General features: G+C 35.3%; 1 protein-coding gene across 47 annotated transcripts in view; it reads left to right on the forward strand.

Annotated features, from left to right (window-relative positions):
• Positions 1–26,083, forward strand: part of PTPRD (protein tyrosine phosphatase receptor type D) — a 1,149,067-nt gene that overhangs the window by 1,073,347 nt on the left and 49,637 nt on the right. For all 47 annotated transcript variants that reach the window (XM_088156870.1, XM_088156871.1, XM_088156869.1 and 44 more), the window contains 3 exons: positions 1,850–1,947; positions 13,191–13,314; positions 24,340–24,515. In XM_088156870.1, coding sequence (XP_088012996.1) covers positions 1,850–1,947; positions 13,191–13,314; positions 24,340–24,515 — 398 coding nt within the window. The remainder of the gene's footprint in view (positions 1–1,849; positions 1,948–13,190; positions 13,315–24,339; positions 24,516–26,083) is intronic.

Genomic DNA, 26,083 nt, shown 5'->3' on the forward strand with positions numbered 1-26,083 from the left:
GCCAAGTCCTAAGTAAAATTTGTAAGAAAATAGGAGAGAAGCAGAGCTGCAGCAAATAAATTAGAATTAGAGACTAATTTTTTTAATTGAAAATTTTAAGGAATCTCCCCACTGATCTGAATATTCTGCTTTGTTAGTTGACTGACAACTTGCCTTAATGTCTTAACATCACAGATGTGCTATGAAGATTCCATAAAATATATATATAGGGTCAGAAGAATTAGGGCCAGTGCTGCTGGACATTATTTTGGACTCCATTAAGATGCTTGAAATGTCAAAGAATCCAAAAGAAAACAAGAATTAAAAACAAAATTAAAATAATTAAAACACATACTATAGTGTGACTGTGTTGTAGCCACATGGTCATTTTCAGCTATGTTTAAAGGAAACTACTGTCTTAGGCATGCTCTTGAAAGTCACGGTGACAAAGCAAACTGCATTGTGCAACATGCCTTCCAGCTTGAGCCCCCTTGAGCCATCAGTGTTTTCCCTTCGTAATTTCAAGAGATCCTGGGGTTCACTAGCTTAACTTTTTCTTGCCAGCTCTGGTTTCTTCCCAAGCTATTGAAACCTCACTTTTCATTTTAGGTGTGGTAGTATAAAGTATGAAGAGAAGAATGTAAGCATTTTGGAGAAAGATCATGAAGACTAATAGCTTTAAATAAATATGTTCACAAAATTTTGCCTGTCAAATCTTAAGCTGGCAGATTGTTCTAGTTGACCCCACATCTTTTCTGTCTTTTTTTATTTTTTTTTTGCCTTGCTGTCCCTGTACCGCCTTACACACCCATCTGTACTTCCAATTCCAAGCTCTTCTTCTTTTTCACTTAGTATCTTCATCAGTGGACAAAGATGTTTACACCTGAAGTAGATTGTAGGTACTTTTAGGGGTTGATAAATGGGGTTTCAGATTAAGCATATTTTAAGGTACTAGTGCAGTCAGCATGTGTGTCCAGACAAACTGTACAACCCCTGCCTCTACAATCTGCTACTAGTGAAAACATTTTTGAAGTTCTAATTGTCTTATGTCCAATGTTGTCTTAAGTGACTGTTGTCTTAAAGCAGTGATGCATGTTATTCTAGTCATTCATAGCTGCATGTCAGTCACCTCAGAATTCTGTAAAAAACTTAAGTATTTCTAATTAAGAGTACACAGTCAGTTTCTATACCTTGATGCATTGCTAATATCAGTAGTAGTAGTAGTAATCTTCAGTCTTTCCATTTCATTATTTTATGCTTTATTTTGTAAGTTAATTTTATGTTGGTTTAGGTTTCTTTTTTGTACCATTTCCTTTGCAGGTTCAGGTGTCTCTGGTTACCCTGGTAACCTTCATTATTCAAGTATTATTTTTCTTGATTATGCATAAGTCACTTTGTTTTCTGTCAAAACACTATTTTTTCCCCTTTAGGGCTCTTTCAGAGTCTGTTTCTCAGCTCACATTTCCTCATCTAATTCAATAGAGTTTTCATTTCATGCATTGTGGTAGAAAGAGTTTGAAATGACATTAAGAGTCATTACTCAAAGCAGAGGTCAACATCAGGTCTAACTGTCTCATTTTTCCATGCCTAGCTAAACTCATTGACTCACATGATGGTAGCTCTTTCCTCTACACTAGGAATGTTAGCTTTGGGAATAAGTTTGGTGACTTCTTTTAATTTGGCTTCAGAGCTCATCTATGCAGAGCATGTCCTGCTTTGAGTAACCAAACTATTTGCCTGCTTCTCTCACATATGACATCTTTACTACTTACACATTTACAGACATTCTAACTACTGCATTTTCTAAATTTTAGAGCAATGCCATCACTGTAGTTTACTTTAAATTTTTTTCTTCTTTCTTGTTCAACAGGTATGGCCAGTCATCCCCCAATACCTATCTTGGAACTTGCAGATCACATTGAAAGATTGAAAGCAAATGACAATTTGAAGTTCTCACAGGAATATGAGGTAATTTTCCCCACTTCTTTACAGTTCAGATTTTAAATGTCATGAATGCTGTTTCCCAAGACTTCACTCTGATATGGTATCGGGTTTGTATGATTAAAACCATGACAAAAAATGGTGTAAAATTACTACATTGATGAGGTGGCTCCTTTGCTCATAAAATCTTGTTCTCTTTTTGTAAGGATACATGTCAGGCAGATTCTATGGACACATACTTGAAGTAATTGTGAATGATACAGCATAGACTTATTTTAATATAGACAAACGTCTCTCTTTCCTGCAGTTTAAATATCCGTAGATTATTTTTAAAATGTCCTGTATAATGTTGACAGGGCATATACAGCAAAAGCTCCAAAGAAGGTTCAGTCCACTGGTTTAATTTTACATGAGATAAAAGGGTTTGCAAGTGCTTGGTGTCTCTTTTAATGTAGCAGCTTCAGGACATTGCATTTTCCTCCTGTCAACAGTACCACTTTGATAAATTGTGAATGATGGTCTAGAAGAGCATGAAAGAATTTAACTGGAAGAAGGTAATCATTTGCCAGACACCTTGTCAGTAACCCGTGGATTATATAGGTATTGCTATAGTAGAGAGTAACAGCCTTTAAGGTCAGTAATTTGTGGCTAAAGGGACATAGGGAACCATCCATTAAACCTAGTAAATTATAACTATTACTTCAATACCAAAATATTGTCTGTGCCAGAAATACATGGATCAAGTATGCACTGAACCAACAGTAAAGAACTGCTTCTACAGAGCAGCTATAGGTGATCCTGTCAGTGATCCAAGGATTAACAGCACCCAGAGGGATCACTGACACAGTATTTTCTTTATGGTCTGTTGTGTCACTAATCCTTGCTTAAAATCCTCCAACACTTTGTCAGAATGGTGGAGTACAAGCCTGCATTGCTCTTATTTTTTTAGGGACTGCACATTACTTGCATTTGAAAGTTTGCATGGATACTGGTAGTGCAAAAAAACCCACTCAAGATGACTTTCACATCTTAGTTTCATAGTAACGTTACTGAAGGGTACATGGAAACCCTACACATTTCCATTGTATTTTAAAAAGTCTTGACAGAAGATGTTAAAAATTAATACTAAGTAGTATGATAAAGAACTACAATTACTTATTATTTAATTGAATGCATTATTCAGAAAGTCCTTAAGACTGCTTTAAATAATAATCTCATTAGATATTAAAAGAAAAACATATTTTCAGCAATTCTTGGAAATAAATTTGTTGAAGAAAACTTATTATAGCTGTTTACTGTTGGAATGACAAAAAAGGTGGGAGAATCTCCTCATTTTTCTACATGTAAACCCTGTGTTCTTAATTATGAGGATTGCAGCATATAAATAATTGGGCAGGGAAATTTATGTCGCAAAATCTTCACCATAATAAAGGATAACAAGGATTTGGTACAAATTTTAAAACCACTTCCTGTTGTATTGATTAATTTTTCTGTGTAGAAAATTCCAAGTCATTTACAAGTTATATAATATAATATAATTTATATACAAATAAACAATTCAGATGTTCTACATCTTGAACTTGGTGGAGAGGTGGCATGGTTTTCTTATGCTGTAATAGAACTTAGTTTTAGTATTTTGTATTATCTCTTTCTTACTTAAGTAAAATCATCTTGAGAGTGTAATTTTAATAATTTGTAACCAGTATTGAAAGATATATTAAACCATTTAATTCTTAGCTTCTTCTGTCTGTGCAGAAGTTTCTCTAGTCTGTGTAAACAGGACAACTTTCACTTCTTTTTTTCCTTCATTAGTTTGGTGGTGTTTTTCTGGTGGGTGGGGTTTTTTGGTTGTTTTGTTGTTGTTTTGTTTGTTTGTTTGCTTTTCTTGTTTTTGTTTTTTGTTGGTTTTTTTGGGTTTTATCTTTAGAAAATGTACCATGTGGAGCAGAATGGTCAGACGTTCAAGATTAGAATATGGGCAACTGTGGGTCAACATCAATCTTCATTAATATTGCTTTGCGCAAGAAGGTTTAACATTTATCTTTGAAATTACAGCTTTAGAGATACTACTTCATTTCCATCTAGTCCAAGATTCATCCATTTTGAAAAAGAATTAGTGAAAAGCCCGGTTTTGGTTTCATGGTCTAGGCTAGGCAGTGGACTAAAGCTGCAGTTTGATGATCACTGTAAGTCATCTCCGTATCTTGGCTGTGCATTCCTGTTGTCTCTCTTGTGCCAGTCCTGGCACTAGCACATGTGCAGCTGTTCAAGGATTATCTCAGGAAATAGATTCAGCTGAAAAATAATTGTTTTATTTTTCTTTGCTGTTTTCAATTGGATCAGTTCCCTAAACTAGCTCACCACATGTCTGCTTAAGCTCTTGTGCCAGCAACAGGGAAGTGGTGGATATATCTGTGGTCAGGGATTGGGACCTTCTACTTCAGCAGCCATTCTCACTAACATCCCTTAAACAGTCTTTTTAAATCTGATTGCAAGGCAGAAAGAGGTACAGATGGTAACAGTTCAGTCATTATCACTTCAGATAACGCTAGAACTGGTGAGACGGAAGGAAAAAGAGATACTTCTCATATTCAAAAGTTCAAGGTGTAACATGCAGCACATGCATGTATTGATACCAGCAAAATCCTCCAATTAATTCCTGTTTAGGGAAGCAAAGAGTTTCCATGAATTACCACTGATAATTTTGGTTTTTTTAAACAATGCCTTTTCTTTGTTGGCAGTCAATTATTTTATTTTACTTTTTACGGATTTTTTTTGCATTGTACAGATGAAATTCTTCAAAGATATATTCATTGTATACAGTAACTGTTATGACAACTTTGTGACACCACAAAGTAAAATATGTGTTGGTGGTTTTCTAATGGATTCTGACTTCTCTTACTTCTATCTTCATTCATCTTCTAGCTCCATTTCAAAAGAATGTTTAAATTACTTTTTCAGCACAACCTACTTTGGTTGCCATTTCAAAAGAATTAGTAGTTTCACCACACATCTTTTCATTTTCTAAGAAATGCCTGAACACTTGTTCCTCTTCCATTCTAGCTCATGTTCCATCCACTTACGTTTGATCAGAATTTCTGATCAAAAGTCAATACCAGTTTGGTTTATTCGTTTTGGAAGAATATTACTTCCTTCCTGTTTTCACTCTCTCCTCAGACAGTCAAACCTCCCTATCTCTTAAAAACTGTATATTCTCCAGTGTAGAGCACCTTCTAGCTATGTAATGTGAGGCTCAGTGTCATCAGCTGGACAAGTTCCTACTTCTGCAAGTCTTCAGAAACTATTCCATAGTGTCTTCTTTGGGGTATCTCCTATCCCAGCTCTTACAGTATATCAGCAGAACAATAGAGGTTTTTTTCCACTGTACTTCTCTCACAAATTTACCTTGAATACTATCTTTTATGGGACAACAGGGGCCAAGCCTCAAGGATTATTACTGTGGCAAGATTCAAATAAACTTACAATTGACATGTTTCATAAACTGGCTCTGTAGTGTTAACACAAGATAGAGTTATGACTCTTCAGTGAGGTTCATTTCTACTTCAAAATATTTTTTTCATAATCCTTAATTAATTAATTTTTTTGTTAACTCACAATCCCCAAGCTTAAACAGAATGATTTACTCTGTTAACATCACATGTCATTAATGTCACACAGTTCTTTTCTGTACTCTAATTTAAAGGCAGGATTGATCCCAGCTGATTATTGGGAAGCTTTTGCAGATTTTGGCAATTTTAGTGGGATTTTTATGTAATGTAAAGGTCCATACAGACTTGACAGCTGCTAAGCAAAGATACTGACCTTTATATTGTATCTCCTTATCTGAGACCTCAGAATTTAAAAATAAAAACTGGTCACGGAGATAAACGGAACAAAACCAGTAATGTTCTCCTTATTCTATGTTGTATTTGGAAAGTCATTTCCTTCTGTAAGACAGAACAGAAAATCTGTTCCTCCAAAGCAGATTTCTGAGATTTGTGTAAAATAATTCAACATTTTTTTCTGAAGTCTGTACATAGAGCTTTACACCCCTAAGGAAGTAGATTCAGATTCATGCTATTTTTGCAGGAGAATCTGTCACAACAACACAAAATTTACACCATTAGACTCTGTAAGTTACTGTATGGTTTACTGTGAATGTGTATGTATGCACTGGTTAACAAATGTTACAAGAAGTTGTATATAATTTAATGTTTTCTCTCATGAGGTTTCTTTCTGTAAATTGCAGCCAGTTGTGCTTGAAAACTGAGTACTGGAAAATATGAAGATGCATTTTGACTTTTTTTTTATTGTAGCTTTTCAGAGTCAGTTGGTAGGATTTGTGATAGGAACACAGTTTACTGAATATGTTATATTTATCTTTTTGTATCTGCAACAACATAAACACTGGATACTAAAACACAATAAATCTTGTATAGTAGAAGCACATATAAAACTTACTATCGATGTAATACATTTTAGAAGTCCAGGAAGAACAGATAATCCACGGAATGAATCTCTATCAAAGAAACAGCTGCACTTAACTGCTATATCATTGTAGATAATAGTGACTCGTGAAAAAATCAATTTTTTTTTTCTCAGCAAAAATACAGTTTTGTTCTTTTTCCTTATAATGGTTTCCTCTTTCTAATATTACAAACATCATTTATTGGGACTTTCTAACTTTACTTTCATAGGATGAAAGTAAACAATTAGCGTAGTCAGCAAACAATGAAAAGTTGTCTTCTTATTAATAGCACATATACTTGCATTCACCTAGGTTGTTTGATGTTTAGTTCCACCTAGGGTAGTATCCGAGCCAGCAGTATAGTGATGGTACAGAATTTTAAAGACATAGTGTAAGGATTTGAAATCCTGCTAGTCAAGATTTAGAGCAGGGTATTATCTCCCTCCCTTTGTGCTGTGAATGCTTCATTGGGATAACAGCATTTGTTTATGCTTATATAATTAATCAAATAAAAGAAAGCTGGTGTTACATATTAGGGTGTTGGTCTGATACCTACTATATTTTTGCCTAGGAATTTCATAGATACAGTTTAGTTAGTCAAATAACTACCTGAAAGGAGGTTCTAGGCAGGTGGGGTTTGGCCTCTTCTCCCAGGCAACAAGTGACAGGACAAGAGGAAATGTGCCTAGAATTTTTTACTGAAAGCATGGGATGGAGGGAGGTGGTAGAATCACCATGACTCGAAGTGTTCAAGGAGCATCTGGGCGTGGGATTTAGTGTTATGGTTGGAGTGCTGGTGGTCAGTCAGAAATTGGACTCAATGATCTTAGAGCTCTTTTCCAATCTTAATAGTTCTATGATTCTGTGCTGTAATAAATATCAGTTTTATTTTGCTCAACTGAAAGCAACGATATATCTAGGAAAAGAAAAGTGGTGTACTTGAAGCAAGAAAAAATTATTCAAGGACAAACTAAGCGAGTTCTAGATAAAACTGAATTTTACAGGAGCTTTTTAGAAATACTAAATTGCAATAATTTGGGGGGCTTCTAGAGAAAAATGGAGGAATCAATGAAGAATTTCACTTCTTTACTCTTTCCTTGAAATAAAAGATGTGGACAGTGCTTAAAAATATGATGAAAAATATGTTGAAATTTAAAGCAGCATAGATTCTTGTGAGACAATTATAAAGTTTAGTTTATAAGACCTGCTGCATTTCATACACTATATAAAACAAAACAGCAGGATGCTTTAACCACAAAAATATTTAAACAAAGCCAACTTTTTCATTATTCAGGTATTCATATCCTCCTGATATTTGTTTTTTACCTGAAGGTGACTATAATCCCCAGTTTTCAACACGAAATTATTTCCATTACAACTGGTTATGATATCATGGTCAAATTACTTTAATTGCATGTAGGGAATAAACAGATTATGTTTAAGACTGGTAGTAAAGAAATACAAACCAATATGATTCATTTTTTAAAACTAGGGATTTTATAGCTTTTTTAAATAAAGAGTCTCCTTCAAGGATGCTTTCAAATAATGCTTATTTTCCTAAGTTTTCTTTAGTTATATGCTTATATAGCTTGTAGGATTCCACTGGAATCAGGTTTTGCATAATTTCTTTTAGTCATAGGAATATTAGCTTGATACAGTGAAGAAATACCACTCTTCTTCTTTAGGGAAATTTACAGAAGCTTTTAGAAAAAACTTTTTTATATTTTTTGCTACTCTTGAACAGTTAGGTCTCTTCCCTTTGAGAGTTAACAGAAAATGGCTCATCTGCATTTTTAGCTGTGTTAAGGACCCGAATGCAAACACATATTTGAGTTCAAAAGAAGTTTTAGCCATATGTGGAGGTTTTCCCCCATATTCTTGAAAATTATACCCTTTGCAGTGTAATGGGAAAATCTCCATCTTAATTAAAAAAAACTCAATTCCAGTTGGCAAATTGCCTTGATCATGAATTAATGTTCATGCATCTAGCATTCACATTTTGGTAATGCAGTATGTAAATCTCAGTCTATTAGCAAGTTTCCTGCATAATACAATAGCACCCTATTATAGATTCATCAACTATGGTATGAAATTCTCCTCACAGTTGCTGACATTGGTAAAAGAGGGTCAAACTGTTCATTTCTCTGCTTAGCTGTGTACCTTCCCTGGCTGTTCTGAGTCTGTTTGCATTGACATGCTCTCCAATTTTTCTTTTTCATTCTACTTCGCCAACCTAGTCTTACGTTTCTCTGTGAAGCAGTGGTCATTGGTGATTTAATTCAAGCCACAAACACTGCACCTACAGTGCTTGAAAATGCTTTACAGTGCTTCCTTCTCCTTTCTGGCTTGTGAAAGATGTGTCGTATATATAAATCCCCGCATTCCACAGAAACTTAAAACTGCTGATTTCTGATTTGCTGCTGTGGTGACCCTTAGAAGAGCAGTGTCCCAGAGCAGGCAGGCATGTGTCAGCTCACACCAGGAGGGGTGACACTTGGTCACACCTTCCTTAGTGCTGAACCAGGATGTAGTCCTGGAAGACTCACAGCAGGGAGCATTTTCCTCTTGTTTAAGTGGTGCAGAGGAAAACTGTGCAGTGAGCAGGTATGTAGTTTACTGGAGGGGGATTGTTTGAAATTCTTCCAGTTTCGTTACCACCAGAACATTTTGGTTACCGTGATTATTAGTCAATTAACTATTTTATGGATGCATTCTGATAGCAAATATTGCTCAAGTCTTTTCTTGTTGAGAGGTTACACTTGTTTAAGCAGACAGCCATTTAGAACATACTAGCTAAAAGATTTGTCAAAGCATGGGAGGGAAATAACAGTATTACAAATATTTTTATTTCTTTTGCACAAAGCACCCATACTACACAATTATGCTATGAAGAAATCCACTTCTTTATTAATGACAGCTTTATTGAAGGCAAGCTTTCAGAATGAAAATACTAGAAATCCTATTAAAGTGCCATCCATTAAACCATTAAAGCACTCATTAAAACTGTTAGTACAGACTTGTTATTCATGAGTTATTGGTCTTTCACACTTCTGAAATGTTTCTGCCAATACCACTCAACTCTTTGTTCCAGTGTGGCTATTAAGTCTGAGGAAATACAGATTAACTTTCTTTTGACAAAATGGTGCTTTATGGGAGGATAGGAAGGCCACAAAGTGGTTCAGATTGGTGAGGAAAATAGGAAAGATTAAAGTTCAATCCATCTGCCTGTTTCTGATAATTTATGTTAACTATGTCTGGATGTAGACCTAAATATTAATCGCTAAACTACACCATCTGGCCATACATCATACAATGTGTATGTTTGGGGGTTTTCTTGCTAATAAACAGTAGATTTAGAATGCTTAAACATTAAGGAGTGAAAAGTGGAAGAATAATACTGAATACTGAACAGTTGAAGCTAAGCTTCAAATTTACAGTTTTCATTCTGTAAATTCACATGAAAAATAGGTATAATATAGAGCTGAATCTGTTTCTCATAACGGATAAGAATCTCAGACTATCATTTTTGAGGTATATGCAAAATCATCTGTGTATATGCAAACCTGCAGTTTAAACTTACTGTTTGCAAGCATTTTTTATCCTTTTTTTTTTTTTTCTTTCCCTACATCCTTTTTTGGTTTTTGTGCTTTAAAGCCAGAGTCCTGCAGTCCAGGCTCAAAAATAGCATGTTAGGCAACCAGTTAATTCAGTTATTTTCTAGTTTTCTTGTCTGATGTGAAAAGAAAGTGTATGTGACGTCTACATTGTGAAGTAATTTCCTGAATATTTTGGCAGTGTAGGTAAAAACCTAAAAGATAAGACAGATGGTCTGCTTCAGTTATGTGCTAGAACAATGCAGAGTAGTGTGCTTCATTCTAGGGCAGTGGACTGTGGTTTAGAGAGTATGTTTCCACATATGTCTCTCAAAAATTACTGACTGTGTAGTCACAGATATTATAGATGCACATTATTCCTGGTCAAATTACCAATTTTTTTAAAAAAACTTAATTGGAGTTAATTAATGCACCAATACATAGTAAATATCTTCTGTACTATGTTTATGTTCTAAATTATTACTAGAATTCTGAGATAAATAAATAAAAATTATTTTCCCAAGTTCTGAAAACTTGACCTGTAAATATCCTGCATAAATTTTCTTGTTCACCTCCATTAACTCAAAAAGGAAGAGAGGGGCAATTTGTGCTGAGATAAGTTATTATGTAAATCTTATTACTTTTCAAGTCATATGATGTAAGTGAATTGCTGGCCTGCTGATAAAGAGGTGTATTACATGTCTTAAGTATAGTATATATGTATATAACTCTACTCTTCCCTGCACTGATGGAGATGACCTCCAGATTTTTTCTCTGCACCATTGATGAAATGAATAGCACTTACAAGTAAAGATAAAATACTTACATTTTTAAATTACACAGTGCATACCCGCTTCAAAATTCCACCAGCCATCTTTCTCAGAGTGTGGGAAAACATTACTACAATGAAACTAAATTGTAAGAAAAAGGAATAAAAATTCTATTGTTAAATTAGAGAGTAAAATTTTACCATTTTCTTTATTGATGAGTAAGAATTTCACTTTGTAGTCAGAAATTAATATTTTTGTTGGATAAAGATGAAGCTCTACTCTTGGATCAGATCACTATGTTTCCACTTAAGCACAGCACAGCAGTGATGTCTACCTTTGTGTGTGGCAAAATGCTAGTTGGTGGATAGTTGATTGTCCCTTTATAGGCAGACAGAATACAGTAGGGCTTCTAAAAAATCCATCACCAGTTTTGCAAATCTCTTAGTCATTAGTCTATTGAGATACTGACTTAATAAGCTCCTAAAATTATTGACATCTTAAGATATGTTAATCATAGTCATGCAAAATTTTAAGATAGTGAACCCAAATATTTTGGTATGAAAAATTGTGTAGAAGGTTAAAAAATCAGGTTCATTCAGAGCTGCATTTAAGAATGCCTTTTGAACTTTTAGTACCACACACAGTAATACAATTCAAATTAATCATATCCAAAGCACAAGTAGAATTTTCATGGCCTTCATCATGCTCCCAAGTGTTTAATTTCTTCCTCATTCCTCTTAAACAGTCCCAGTTCATTTCCTTTTGAGGGAGGAGCTGACAAGCACTCTATCTCAGTTGCTGTAGGTAAAGAGTGAGCCAGAACCTGAGCCATCCCACTCCTCTACTCAACATAGCTTGGTTTTGCAGGACTTTGCAACTTTTATGTTATAAAAGTTAGTTGAACCTAGAGTATTGGTTAATAGGATAAAACACTTGTTTTTCTGAAGTATTTGTTTTCCTAAAGACAAATGCTTCTCTATCAGCAGCCTGACAAAATTATTTTTTTTTTAATTATCTTAATAAAAAAGCAAAGTAATTCTCAAAATATTAAATAAATAAATTGTATAAAATATGTAAAGATGCGTGAAAATGAAGCAATTTTCAGACTGGCCAAATTATCAGTCTTAGGGATAAGTCCTAGTAAAATCACATTAATTAATTTCACACATGCTCGTTGTCAGGTAATACCTACTCTAACAGATTACAGGTGATACCCTGGGGTGAGTCAGTAAAGCTGTTGGCTTGGTGCTGTAGGGGCAGTACAGATCTCCTGACTTGTGCTGTGTTGCTGGTCTACTCGTGGAAAATGAGCATAAGTGTTGGTGAACTGCCCTGCCTTGGCTTAGCTGTGTCATCTTTTTTTCTTTTTTTAGCAGTTTACCACTAGCTGACATAGGGAGCTGCCATTTCTTACTGGATTAAACAGGATTAAACAGAGGGCATAAACCTCAAGCCATAGTTGAGTATTCATATTGATGAAACAATTTTAAGGTCTCTAATGTTACGGGAAGGGAAAGTAAAACAATAGGTGATTATTCATGACTTCTCAGTATGAGGTGACCTTTCATACAGCCACAACCATAGTGAACATAAACAGGTACCATCTGTTATCTAATTTGTTTTCACTTTGCTGCATATATAATTCAAGCATAGAGGTAAAAATACTAGAGTCTGAAGTTTCCCTAGTGGTGAGGCATGAAAGTGTGTGGTGAACACTTCTGTAATTCCACCCTGGAACATGGAGGAAACAGAAAATAAACAGTGAATCTGGAAACATACAGTTTTGTTTATGAATAAGATATCATTAAAATTTCAAATATGCCTGAATTGCTTACGTATTTATTACTCAAGGAAGTGAAAAGCAAGGTTCTTTATGTTGTCTATGGATGAAATACAGCTAGTTTCCTGAGCAACTCTAGCATCATGGGTTGGCTTGGCATCAAAATGAAAGAACAGGAACGTTATTTTTCTTCTGGAAAACTTGGTCAGGAACTTTTGGAGTTATTCAGTAAACAGGACAGTGCAATTTTTGAACATGTGCACTTACTAATAAAGGCAAAAATATTTATTCCCCTTCATCTCGGTTTTTTTGAGATTTATCATATTTATTCATTCTCTGTTAAGGTAGAACCCCTCACTTGCCAAAATGAGTGAAAATAGAAAAGGATGGATAGCTTGCTTTCTCTGAAGAAAAAGCCCTGGATTTTAAAAGCTTACGGTTTAAATTCCTCATGAAAGTTTCAGATGCTTAAATACGAAAAGGTTGATATAATATGATCTTATATGTTACAGTGTGTCCTGAAGTAATAATTTTCTTTCAAAAGGAGACTATTTCCAGAGCAAACTGTGGCAGTTTAGTTTGTAATTATAATAAACAAAACAATTATCTAGTCCCTAGCTGAAAGTTTCTTTTCCTTTTTTTCTCTTTGTCTTTTGAAGTCTATTGATCCTGGTCAGCAGTTCACATGGGAGCACTCTAACCTGGAAGTAAACAAACCAAAGAATAGATATGCGAATGTAATTGCATATGACCATTCTCGTGTTCTACTCTCAGCAATAGAAGGTAAGGAGACCTTTACGATTAAATTAATTAAATCCTAACATCTAGAATGATTTTACCAATCAATATCTTCATATATTAATATAAAGAAGTGTTAATTAAGGTACTTCCAGTAAATTCCTGTAATGACAATCCTTTTCTGTTGCTTACTGTCAGTAATGTATTATGAACTTGCTCTAATATGTAAATTCATGTGTAACACTGAATGCATTAGATCCCTGTGTATATGCCAGTGAGTTATGTAAAGTAAATTAATATTGCTGTTTATTTATACTAACACTGCAAAGCAAATGTAGCAGTAAACAAACATACTTGAATTGAGGGATTTGTTGATCAATGAAATTATCAAGATACCTGTTCATTGCATTTTACTTGTCAAAACCACAGTGTGGGAAAAAAATCAGTTCAGCTTCATTTTCTCTGAGGAAATTTTAAAAACTTTCTCTTAGAACTTTAGTTTTAATTACCAATCTAAATGTTAAAGTAGAGCTTTTAAACAAATACCCACATGCAGATATTTTTGGGAGTATCTCACTGACTACAGGTTGACAGTGTGATTTAGTGAGAGCTTTTCATTATATCTTCCTTTGTTAAAAAGCTTTCCAAAGTCTTAAACACTTTAAAGTTTTATCTGAAGCAAACTGTTACAGGTTGTCAGGCCTAGGTACTTGTGTCTCTTTTACCAAGCATCAGGACACACTGGTTTTCACTCAGAGGATTTTTTTTATTTTTTCCAATTCTGCCTTACTATTAACCTGCTTCCTCGGTTGAAGACAGATTTTCAGTTTATTCTGTGTGGTTGACAGTCAGGTATTAATGATGGCCATAATCAAGTAAATTATATATTTAAATGACACAATTTAAATGAAAATAAGATTTAACTTTAGTTAGCTCCGACAGGACTTGCAGATGATACATAGGATAGAGGAATCTGTATTCAAGGTCATAATTATTTCAGTCATAACATGCTACAAGTTAAACTGCAAGTGTTTTTATTTACAGTTATAAACAGCTGCTTATGTTTGGCTACTCCAGACGTAAAGATGCTGGATTTATAGGTGTGATTCACTTTAATATTAGCTGCTTTGTGAAGTAAAAGGCAATCCCACTGACTGAAGTTTAGTTCCTCATTAATTGCATCTGCATACCATAGGCTTTGATAACACTTTGATAAGAGCTTCTCAAATGTATTACCAAATTTTAATGATTACCTTGAAGAATTTGTATATGATAATCTGCTTATATTTGTTCCACCTTTGAGGCTCATATATCAGTCCTGACAAGATTTTTTTGCCACATAACTTACAATTTTTCATATTACCTTGTAGGAGAATATAGCTGCTTAGAAACTTGGCCTCTAGCTGGTTCAGCTACCTATCCACTATACCACTGAAGACAGGGTATTCTAATTAGCAATATATGTGATGTAACTCAATCAATATATCCTTTTCTGTCTCACTGGTCCAGACAAGAGGTCTAAGTATATGGTCTGAAAAGGTCAGGAACAGCAACTGGGCAGCCTTTCTGAATGTTAAGTTCTTGAGAACAAAATGCTTAACTCAGAGATAAGTCTAGCTGGCAAAAAGAAGACTGAAGTTTTTCCAGGGATTTTGTTTGGAAAAAGAGTTCTGTAAATGAGGAGAGAAGGAGAGAAAAGAAATTAAATGAAAACAAATTTATTTGGTCATTTATATATTAGACAACTGGATTGCCATTTTCCACTTTATTTAAATCACCTCTGAAATATGGTTCCTTTTAAAAAAAATTAACATAGAGAATGAGAAAAAAATGTAAGAGGAAAAGCAGAAAATGTTAGTCAAAGTAATTGAGAATATGAAATTACACAGTAGATTGGACTATGTTTTTACATAAGTGATAGTAAAAATACAGGAAAAAATTTACATTGTACCAGGAAAAGATTGAATATTTTAAGGAGCAGGGACAAAATACAATAAAACTGCAATGTTTGATTCCCATTTTTGAGAAATACCATGACAACGCTAAAATTTCTAAATCTTTCATAGTCTTTGAGTCTAAACAGAGAAAAATATTACACCCTTCTGTAATATTAGTGTTAGATGTAAAAGCACAAATGGGATATTGACCCATTTGGTGATTTGCATGATTTTAAGTATTTTCCAAGTCTTTAGATTATGGTGGAAAAAAGCTTATGATTAATAAATCAAATATTAAATGCCTTTTTAAAAAATGATATTTAGTCTTGAAAACAGAAATAATTTAGTATATAAGTATTCACTTTAAACATTTTATTCCTGGGATTTTACATTAGTGGGTAGATTAAATTTTGTATATTGGTTTTAACATTTAGTAAAAAATGCTTCTCTTTCAGGTTTGAAATAGATATTTCAGATATGAAAATAAACAATCTGACCAGCTCTTCATTCAGTTGACAGCTGTGTTTCTTTTCATGTTACCATGGAAATCAATATTTGGAATATTACTTAAAAATATATTCTCCTTTACCTATGTTACTATACAACTTAATCAGGACCTAAATTTGTACTACATTTAGTTACAACTATTTGGAGACTGTTTGGTTTACATACGGACCTCATCTGCATTTCTTCGCTGGCCACAAGAAAACTGATATTATTAATGAGGTTTGAATAGTGACTGTGCCACCTAATGAGAAGAGCTCCATCTTATACCTAGGCAGTTGCTTACTGTTTAAGAGCAAATATATATGAAGAAAAGACTAAGTATCTGCCAAACTGTAGTCGTACACTGATGAACTTTTTGCCTCTTAGCAGTGTTGCAGAAATACGGGATCTTGTAATTGGTACTTCAGAATGAGCCATGAGGTCAGTTTTGTACAGCAGCAGAACTCTGTGGCCTGTTCAAAGTGATTACTTGAAAGTCTTGAGAAGCAATTAGCAGATATTTGAAATTACTTCTTTCCAACTATTGATAATATCAAATTGTTAAAAATTGCAGTAGCCCTGAAACACAAGGCTTACTAACACTTTCAAAGCATTTATTTTGGTGCTCTTCATAACTCCTATTCAGACCTGGTTTTGAATCCCCACTATATTCTTGACCTCTCTAACTACATACTGCAAGGAGTTCCATAACATTTGCTCATTTCACAGGAATACTTCTCTTATCACTGTTTAAATTTTATTACATTAGATGTTCCTTCGGAGGGAAAACTCAGGTTGGATATGGTAATTTGGTTTTCCTCCTGAAAAGAAAATTTTACTTTGCAAAATTTTGTTCCCGTGTTCTTGAAATCTGATTGAAGTCTTGAAATCAGTTCATATTGTGCTGTCTTTGGCTGTTTCTGAATGATCACTTGAAATTTTAAAGTATAATGACAATGTTAGAATGTAATGAAGTTTATTATCGAAGTGCATCTAAATGGATTTAAGGGAGAATTTACTGATTGAATTTACTGATTTAAGGGAGAATGTACTGTCTGAAAAGACAAACAGATTGAGTTAAAACAGCTAGATCTGTGATCTTCAACCTCTAAGAAATAAATTAAAATTTTGGGGTGGGGAGGGAATGGATAAACGTTCTGCATTTTAAAAAGTCTTGCCAATTCTTTGAGGAGGTACCCATGACTAAAAGTCTTCTGTCTGTGGATGTACTCACATAATTCCAGTTATTAGAAGAAAAAAAACTACCTATTGTATTTCAGCAGGCTATTATTTTTGTTTTTGTGGGAAATTTAGCGACTTTAAAATGCTGCTAACACTAGAAAGCTCTGACTGTAATACAAATGGTCTAGAAAGAAAAAAGGGAAGAAGCTGCTGATATTCTTGTTTGTCTGATGGCCAGTTGGCAGTAAATCAGCTTTGAGTATGCAGACCATGATTGTAAGGTTTAAAAGTTGTTTGGAGCATTATAAGTGCTGGAGAGTCTTAACCTGTACAGACTATATACACTCACATTTCATTTATGTTGCCTTCTGCTAATAATACATACACTTAGAGTAATTGTATGGCCCCTCACCCTACAAGCTTGGAGTGCCTTAAAAATGACAAAAGTATTTTGGTGATGGATACAGAAATACCGGTGAAGTGGATTTCATGGTGTTAAAGCCTCTGTGAAGCAGATTTCATGGAGTAGACTTCTGTGGTGTCTGTCTCAACAACGATGCTGAGACAAGTTGTAGGTGTATGAGTCTACTGATACTGTAATAGTTATAACTTAAATTCTGCTGTTCTTTATACCCTTGAAATATTCTCAGAACAATTTTTATTGCGTATGTAGCCATGCTTTCCATTGGGAAAAGCTTCAAGAAAACATCTGGTGGCTTTGTTCTTGATTGACTAATGAAGATTTGGTACATGTTTACTGTGCACACTCATTGAAACTGGGTTTTGCAGGAAATATTAAACCAGATATAATTTCATTTCATATTAGTACAGGCACTCGTCATCTCTTTTAATGCATCATCTAGAGTATAAATTAGTATTTCTATTCAAGAAAAGATCATTTGGCTGTTAACTGCTGTGTTACTCAGTATTTAAGAGTTAAAGAGATCACTAAACTCAGCTTCAGTAAAATAATCGCAGTACAATGACATCATGTTAGATTTCAATATTTGCTTTGTAGTACTGTGCAACATACTGCAATCTGCACATACTGCCATGCATTGTGGATAGTGCCCTGATGGAATGCTCTCACCTGTGCCTCTGAGGACCTGCACAGAACAATCTGTTTATTTCTGGACTTCCTAATACTAGAAAGTTTTTAGACCAAAACAAAAGAAATTCATGCTTCCTTTCTTTTTCCTAAGAGAGCTCCTCCTTTTTCCCATGTTTTTCTGCCAGTCACCTTTCAAGTTTCTTTTCTCACCTGCAGATCTTCCAAGTTTCTCATCTTGCCTGCAGATCTGCTACACTCCTAGTTCTTAGTTTGCATACGTACATTTCGCTTTTGTCACCTTTTCCTTTCACATGCTTCTCTTCTGTCCTCTAAATAATCCCTTTCTTTGTCATGCCTAATTCTGCATCTTCTGCCTATCCCTTTTTGACATTGCCTTCTTTCCATAAATTCTTTATAATTCAGCATTTTTTGAGACTCCATATCATTCATCCTTTCCCTCTCCCACCAGACTCTCCTAATATTCCTAACAATCTATTCACAATCCAAGTATCTATAGGTTTTCTTTTCCTAAAATTTCTTTTTCTTTCTTACCTTACTCAGTTAGGATTATATGTAATAACTTTCCCTCAGTCTTTGTAAAAAACCTTCATTTTACAAATACTCGTTACTGGCATACCTTCATCAGTTTTCTGCTGCTCCATATTTCAGTGAGTTCTTAGAGTACGGATTTGTACTTAGACCATTTCAATTTGATGATTTCCTAAACTATATAGATGTTGATTAACAAAAACATCCACATAAATACTTGTTACTGGTACCTAGCACCTGTTCATTGACCAAGCTGATCAAGGAATGCCAGCTGATGTAATTTTTTTTGATTTCAGCAAAGCTTTTAATACCTTCACTCGTGGTATATGCTTTTGGACAAAATGTCCAACATGCAGCTGGATAAACATATCATGTGATGGGAGAACAGCTGGGTCACAGGTCAGGTCCAAAGGGTTACAGTGAATGGGGTGACATCAGTCTACTGGTGACCTGTCATTCTGCAGGGCCCCACCTTAGGGCCAGTGCTCTCCAATCTCCATAAACAATTTGAATGCAGGACTGGAAGGGATACTAACCATGTTTGCAAATGGTAGAAAATTGAGAAAGCTGTTGGATCACTTGAAGGCAGGGAGGCTCTGCAGAGATTCCTTGACAAATCAGGGAGCTGGACAATCAACAACCACATGAAGTTCAACAAGAGAAAGTTCCAGATTCTGCACCTGGGATGGAGCAACCTTGGAAGTACAGACAGGTTGGGGAATGAGATACTGGAGAGTAGAAAAGGACCTGAGGGAGCAAAATGATCGTGAGTCAGCAGTGCCCTGGCACACAGGGTGGCCAGGCGTGTCCTGGGGGCCATCAGGCACAGCATCACAGCCAGGGCTGCTGTCAGCACCCACGGCAGGGGACGTGTTGTCATGGTGTGCTCTCATCAGGCTGAACAGACACGCACCACAAGTCAGGGCTCTCACACTTCTATTGTAAACATGCCTTAACTCCAGTAATCAGACAATTATCTAGACTCGAAAAGTGTAGTCTACCAAGCCTTTACATTCTTACAATCTGCTTCCATAAAACTGGTGTCTAGCAAGCCCTTAATTTTGTACAGTACACTTCACAGTTCTCACCTCCTAATATAAACCTAACCTCCTAAAGGTGCTGGCTGACAAGCCAAAACACCCCTCCACAATCTCCCCACTGCTACAATAAAGTTCAGTATAGGATAGAATATGACAGCTGTGCTTTGATCAGGCAAAGCAAAAGGGAGAGAGAACAAAGAATATCACCAGTCCTTAGATTCCACATTGTTCCTGCTTTGTGGATGGTGCAGAGCTGGGGTGGTACGACAAAGAAAGCAAAAGAGAAAGAGATGAAAAAGAGAGGATAGGAAGGGGCCAGATCTGCATCCTTTTATAGTTAACCTGTTGCATGCATCTTACTTAAATTAGATTTTTCACTCTGTTTTGTTCACACCTGCACAACCAGCCTGTAACTTTTGCTCTGACATTGTTCAAAACACCAGACATTGATTTAAACCAGTAGCAGAACTTCATCAACTCTGAGTTCATCGTAGTATTTTTCCAACTTTTTTACAAGCATGACAGAATTTAATCCTATTACTTCACCTATTTATTTACATGACTAAAAGCACATGTCTTAGGGAAGCAGCACAGAAACAAAGCTTTATGGTTTAATTTATTTTAAATAGAAAGGCTGTTCAGTGCTGAGCCTTTGTGAAGGCTTGAAATAATTTCATTATTTGATTTCAGTTTGTGAATAAAATGTGAAGTCTAATTAAAGTTATTTAAGATTATAACTCTTCAGGAAATCAAGTGAATCATTCCTAAGGTCTACATTATTAGCCTTGGGGATCTGTGTTACAGTAACTGTCATCTCAACTCGTGAGTTCTCAGCATAAATTGCAAGCAATACAGTTCATGAAATACAACACCGTTCAGAACAATAGAGTTCAGAAAGTTTTTAATCTTTCGTACTTTAATTGTGGCATTGGCTAATTTTATGTCATTGCTCATTCACTCTTACTATGTAAAAACTAAACTTCTTTGTTCTCTTGAGATATTTGAAAATGGATTGTCTTTTATGCTGAACTACTCATCTCATTCTTCCCCCTTTGTGCTTAACTCTTGTCTGGCTAGATAAAAACTCTGGTCATTCATCACCATAGTTGAAAATACTGCTAGAAAATAGTTGTTGTAGAATCATGGTTCAGAAGCTTTGTCTTTAACTGACTTCTTGTGCAGAAACTGTGTCTCTGCCTTCATGAAACTTGTAACAGTCAGGTTATACTGCATAGATTACCCTAAATTAACACTTCAGGTGCTCCATCCTAAAGGTACAGTAAATCCCGCTGATGCCAAAAGACTTAGGTAAACTTCATATTAATATTACAGAATCTGGTTGCTTTGTTCCTTTTTTGACCCATGCTTTTACAGAACAACTGACCTCTCTTAACTATTAAACTCAAATTTAAGTAATGATGGCAATTGCTGCTGTGCTTGTGGGTGTGTTGCCTTCAAGCTATGGCAGCTAACAAAAGTTTTAAGGATTTCATTGTACTGCAGTCAGACTGGTTGTCATTTGTTTGCTTTTGCACTATTGGACTTGACAGAAAATTGTTCTGTTTTCTCAGCTCAGAATGAGGTTATGGCTAGAAAAGTCATTTCAGAAAGGAACATTTTAATATTTAGACTAACTTGTCTTTGATGAATATTTATGCTTTGTCATTGTAGATATTTACAGATATTCAGGTTTTGTATTTGTTATTTATAACAAATTCATTAGTCCTCTTATGATGAGGCACCTTCCCTAGAGGGCTTTAAGGATTTTGGAGCAGGATGTGAAACTGAGGTCATGCATGAAAACAGTGATGAAAAGAGACTCTGTGAGAAATGGGTTTGATACTTCAAGGGACTATGAGAATGGATGGAGAACAGAGAACCTAATAGACACTGTGTGAGAGAGACAGTGGAGCTGAGCATTCTGAATCAAGTTGTTCTCCTGATCTCAGCAGAGATAAAACCCTATTGAGTATTATATACTTCTAAAGATAAATCCTTGATGAAAATCTCAGTGCAAGCGTTGGAGCAACATGTTTTTGTTTGTCTTTTTTTTTAATCCAAAACTTCATTGGTTAATTCATGAATAGTTGGTCAGGGCCTGTCGTAAATGGATTTTCATCTGCAGTATATCCTTGTTTTGTGCAGTAAAGCTGACTTGCCTTGTAAAATATTTTTTCTAGCTAAAGAACATATAGAATTTTTTGTGTCCACTTTATAAAAATGAAGTGGAGAAACAGAGTGAAAATTTCCACTTTAATATAGATTTGAAGAAATCCTCTTTGCAATTATCAGTAATTGTTAATCTTAATTCTTTCTTACTTGAATCTTAGATCAAGGAAGTTATTATCTGCAAGCTTTTCTTCATTCTTATTTAAAGAATTAGAATTTATTTAATGTAGACGTTTTATATATTAATATGATTTATCAATGAATTTAATACAAATTAGCAAGTAGAAAGAGTATTTACAATTTTAGGCATTCTGAATTTTTTTACATCAGGTACTAGTATTGGTTGCTAAAATTTTTAAAGATCATTCTTTAGGGAACAGCTTGCAATAGTTATCATGCTTAATTTTCACACTGAGTTTGTGCATTATCAGTTCCAGAGGACAGCTTTCCCAGAAGATCATTTAACCACTTTACAAAGTGTTGTTTTTCATTTTTTCCTCAGGCTTTTATTTATAACATGTGCTTCAAAGTATGATACCAGGCATCATAATATAATTCTAATTTATGCAGAAAACATTTCTTACCAGCTTTCTCAGTTCCTTTGGTAATAATACCCAGTTGGTGTAAATTTCTCCTGTTGGCTTCATTCTTCTTTCTCGTCTGTTTTGTGAAAAAGAAAATGTTTTATTATCTTGATAAAGGAAGAAAATACAGCATTGTGCCTAGGAGTTGTATTTTCTATATCATTAATTCCAGTATCCACAATAAGAAGTGTCAGGTAAAACAGCTTCAGGTCTACAAGAGTGATGCTTTAGAACTGTACTTTCTACCTTTCATGGAGGGAAATCATGTTTTTCAGCTATAGACTATGCAGGTTAACAAGTTGTTGCTTTTTTTTTTCTTTTTCTCCTGGAAGAGACTTTCAGGTCAAATCAGCCAGACAGTCTTCCCGTGTCCATTCATGCATCTTGCCTGAGGAGTGCCATTTTCTGCCTCTCTTGTAACCCTGAAGTTACAAGGTCTTTCTGAGATACTTTTTTGGGTATTTCTTCTAATTGTGTACAAAAAGTAAAAAATAATTAAAATTTTATTTTAAATATGATTTGAACATGTAAAATAAGAACTTATATGGAACTTTATCAGGCATGAAGGCAAATTTTTTTGCTAGACTGTAGTTGCAGTGACCCATAATCTGAATAATTTGATATTATATTGGACCTTACTTACTGTGGCATTTTGTCTGTGGGTTCATTCACTGCTCAGTAAGTAGTAGAATGAAACATTCAGGCTTACCCTGAACGAGTGTTGAAACTACTAAAATTGTAGCTAAAAAGGAACAGTCAGTTTTAAAGAGGTACCCTTAATTTCCATTCAAATTCAAAATATTTTTGAACACGTTTTCAGATATGTGCCACTTACAGTCAGGAAAGACAGGGGTGCCCAGGTCCAGTCATTTCTGATTTGGGATCACCAGCAGGACATAATGCATCAGAATAGATTTGAAGATTTGGTTTCTGACAAAAATCTTGGGAAATTTTTATTTACAATTTATTCTGTTTCATAGCCAAAGAAATTCAATTTTGTTGCTTTGTGGAGGGAAAACAGTCATAGCTGTAGAATAAATCTGGAGCTGGTATCACCACCTTGACTCTCTTTTGAAAGAGTTTGTGGAACCTGCACCACTTCTTGGGGTTGTAGACTTGTGCATGGCAGATTGGCTGCAGAAATATAAATCATTCATTCCTGCTCAAAGAAGTAACTTCTGTCAATTACTTCAACAAAATTTACTAAGGTGCAGATATCTATATTCAGCTAATTAACACTGCTTTTCCATTCAGCCAGCACTGAGATCTCACATAAGTATCTTAGTTCTTTCTCTAGTCATCAGCTAAAAAAACAGCAGTGACATTAAAAGTGTTCCCCTCAGTGCTTTATCTTTCAATATGAGTTAAAGCTGGGCACTGCCCTGATGAATTCAGCAATAGTCTGAGAATTTTAAGTCCATTTTTATCCTTTTCTGCGAGCATGGCTGCCTTATTAGTGCAGACAAGTAATGCTACCTTTGCTACAGCCAATACACCTCCTCATCCTGGGTAGGCAGCATGTTCCAACTCTCAGTCCAGGCATCCTGTGGCATACCCTGAGTTAAATGGATTGCAGTTTGGAACTGGCCTGCTTCTAGTCTTGCAAAGGTCTTTAATTCATGCATACACCATATAGAAAATTTCACTGTTTCTTAAATCTGACTTATGTAATGGTTTTTGTTACAATAATACTCATAATTATCTTCCCATATAACAGAGAAAATTAATACAGCAGTGATATTAATAGTCTTGACAATATTTTTTCCCTTCTGTATTTAAAGGAAATGCAATGACCTCAACAAGAATGTTTCAGGAGCCTAGCCAGGGTGTCTGACTGAGAATCCTCACTGTCTGTCCCAGGTAGACCCTGCCATATTTTGGGTGTCTGCAGGCAGCGTCAGACCAGCTCTTGAATGCTGCTGTGTCGACCCCCAGGTGTCTCCACCATGTGCTGATGGGCACGCAGCAAGCCAAGGTTCATCACATCAGCTGTGTCACAGGATCTTTCAGCCCTTGTACCACAGGACAGCACAGAAATTCTGCCCTGTGTTTTCACTCTTCTCTCCTTGCAGGCATACCGGGCAGTGACTATATCAATGCCAACTACATCGATGGGTACAGGAAGCAGAACGCTTACATAGCAACGCAGGGGGCATTGCCAGAAACATTTGGTGACTTCTGGAGAATGATGTGGGAACAACGAGGTGCAACTGTCGTCATGATGACAAAACTGGAGGAAAGGTCCAGGGTAAGAAAAGCTTATGCCACGTTAATAATACTGTACCTGAGTTACTACTAATGTCAGGTTTTTGTTTCCTTCATGAATGCTTGGTTGCCCTCTTTCTGTGTGTAAAATCTGATTTTATTTTTAAGGTTACCACGAGTTAAAAGTGTCTGCATCATGAAAATCACTTATATATAGGAAATCTTGCTTTCACTATGAAACTACCAAGTCATGACACTTACTTAGTTTTTTTCTATGCTATTTTCAATTTTCTGATCACAATTATTTTGGGGTGCTGCTTTCTTTTTTAATCATGTTGGGAATCTTGTGAGGTGACCAAAAGAGTTACTTGTCTCTAGTAATTAGAATATGAATGTGTCATCCTGTTATGAGGACGTTAATGTATTTCAGCAGCATTCAGTTCTGTTTTAAATGTTATAGATTCAGCATTATTTAACATCAGTGAGAATTTGGATTTACTTGAGAAATACATATTTTTTGAGCACATGCTGGTAGCTCGGAAAATTACAACAGCGCATGCAGTAACAGAATACGAAAAATTATCTGTGGTATTTCAAATTCAATTTTGCAGACTGAAGTAAAATTAGGAAACTAAAGCACTAAAACATAAGGATTATGGTTCTGATAATGGCATGATACTATTCAAATAATAGAACTGTAGATTCTATTATTAGAAGAGTTATAATAAAATATGTGCTATCTGTAAAGGGAAATAAAAATAGTAATGAGGTTTTTTATAGGATAAAGAAAGTGATGGCAAGTGTAGTAACAGACCATGGTGTGTTGCATGAAGTGGGTGCGTATTTGGTGGCATTTATCAGTTCTAAGAGTGTTTTTTATTGGAGAGGAGGGAGTAAAAGGAAAAAGATTACAGAGGAGAAGAAGAAGAAGGTAAATATAGGGAGAAAGACAGATGAGAAGAATCAGGAGCAGCAGCCAGTCAGGATGACAAACAAGTATTTAGCCGTCAGTGGTGGTTCCTTCCATTCAACTTCTTCTACAGTAACTTAGCTTTACAGTATTTTGTGTCAAGATGGACTTCCAGTTCTCATGGGTTGTTCATGCTCATGAAGCTGTTACTATTGCTGGGAGCAAACACTGTAGGGGGAGAGTGCTGCACAACTGGGTTAATCGCTGAGCTTTTTTGCAAACATATTTATGTGTCCTATATCACAAGCCAGAAACTTCAACCAAATGTAGAAATCAGAAAGGGTGAGAAAAAAGTGGCAATTCTAACATCAATGGTAATCACTTCCCTTGGGACCCTGCCATAACAACAGTAGAAGAGTTTTCAAATCCAGGAGATGAAAACCAGACAGGAGTGTTGAAGAAAAAACACTGCCACAAGCATTCTGAGGTACTCTGTCCTAGAAGCTGGCATGAAGGGGAAGGAGGCTGAAAGTGGGAAGTAGGCTGCAGGTGGAAGGTGGAAAAAGCTAAGGTACCAATGGCTCTGTGCACTGAGTTAAAAAGTGCCATAAATATAGAGGATCAAGAAGAATTCCGAAATACAGAAAGACATTAGGGAGGAGGACAGATGTATCATCCAGAGGGGTTCTAAATCAGTAAAA

The sequence above is a fragment of the Sturnus vulgaris genome, chromosome Z (assembly GCF_052056855.1).
Source record: "Sturnus vulgaris isolate bStuVul1 chromosome Z, bStuVul1.hap1, whole genome shotgun sequence".
Lineage (NCBI taxonomy): Eukaryota > Metazoa > Chordata > Aves > Passeriformes > Sturnidae > Sturnus > Sturnus vulgaris.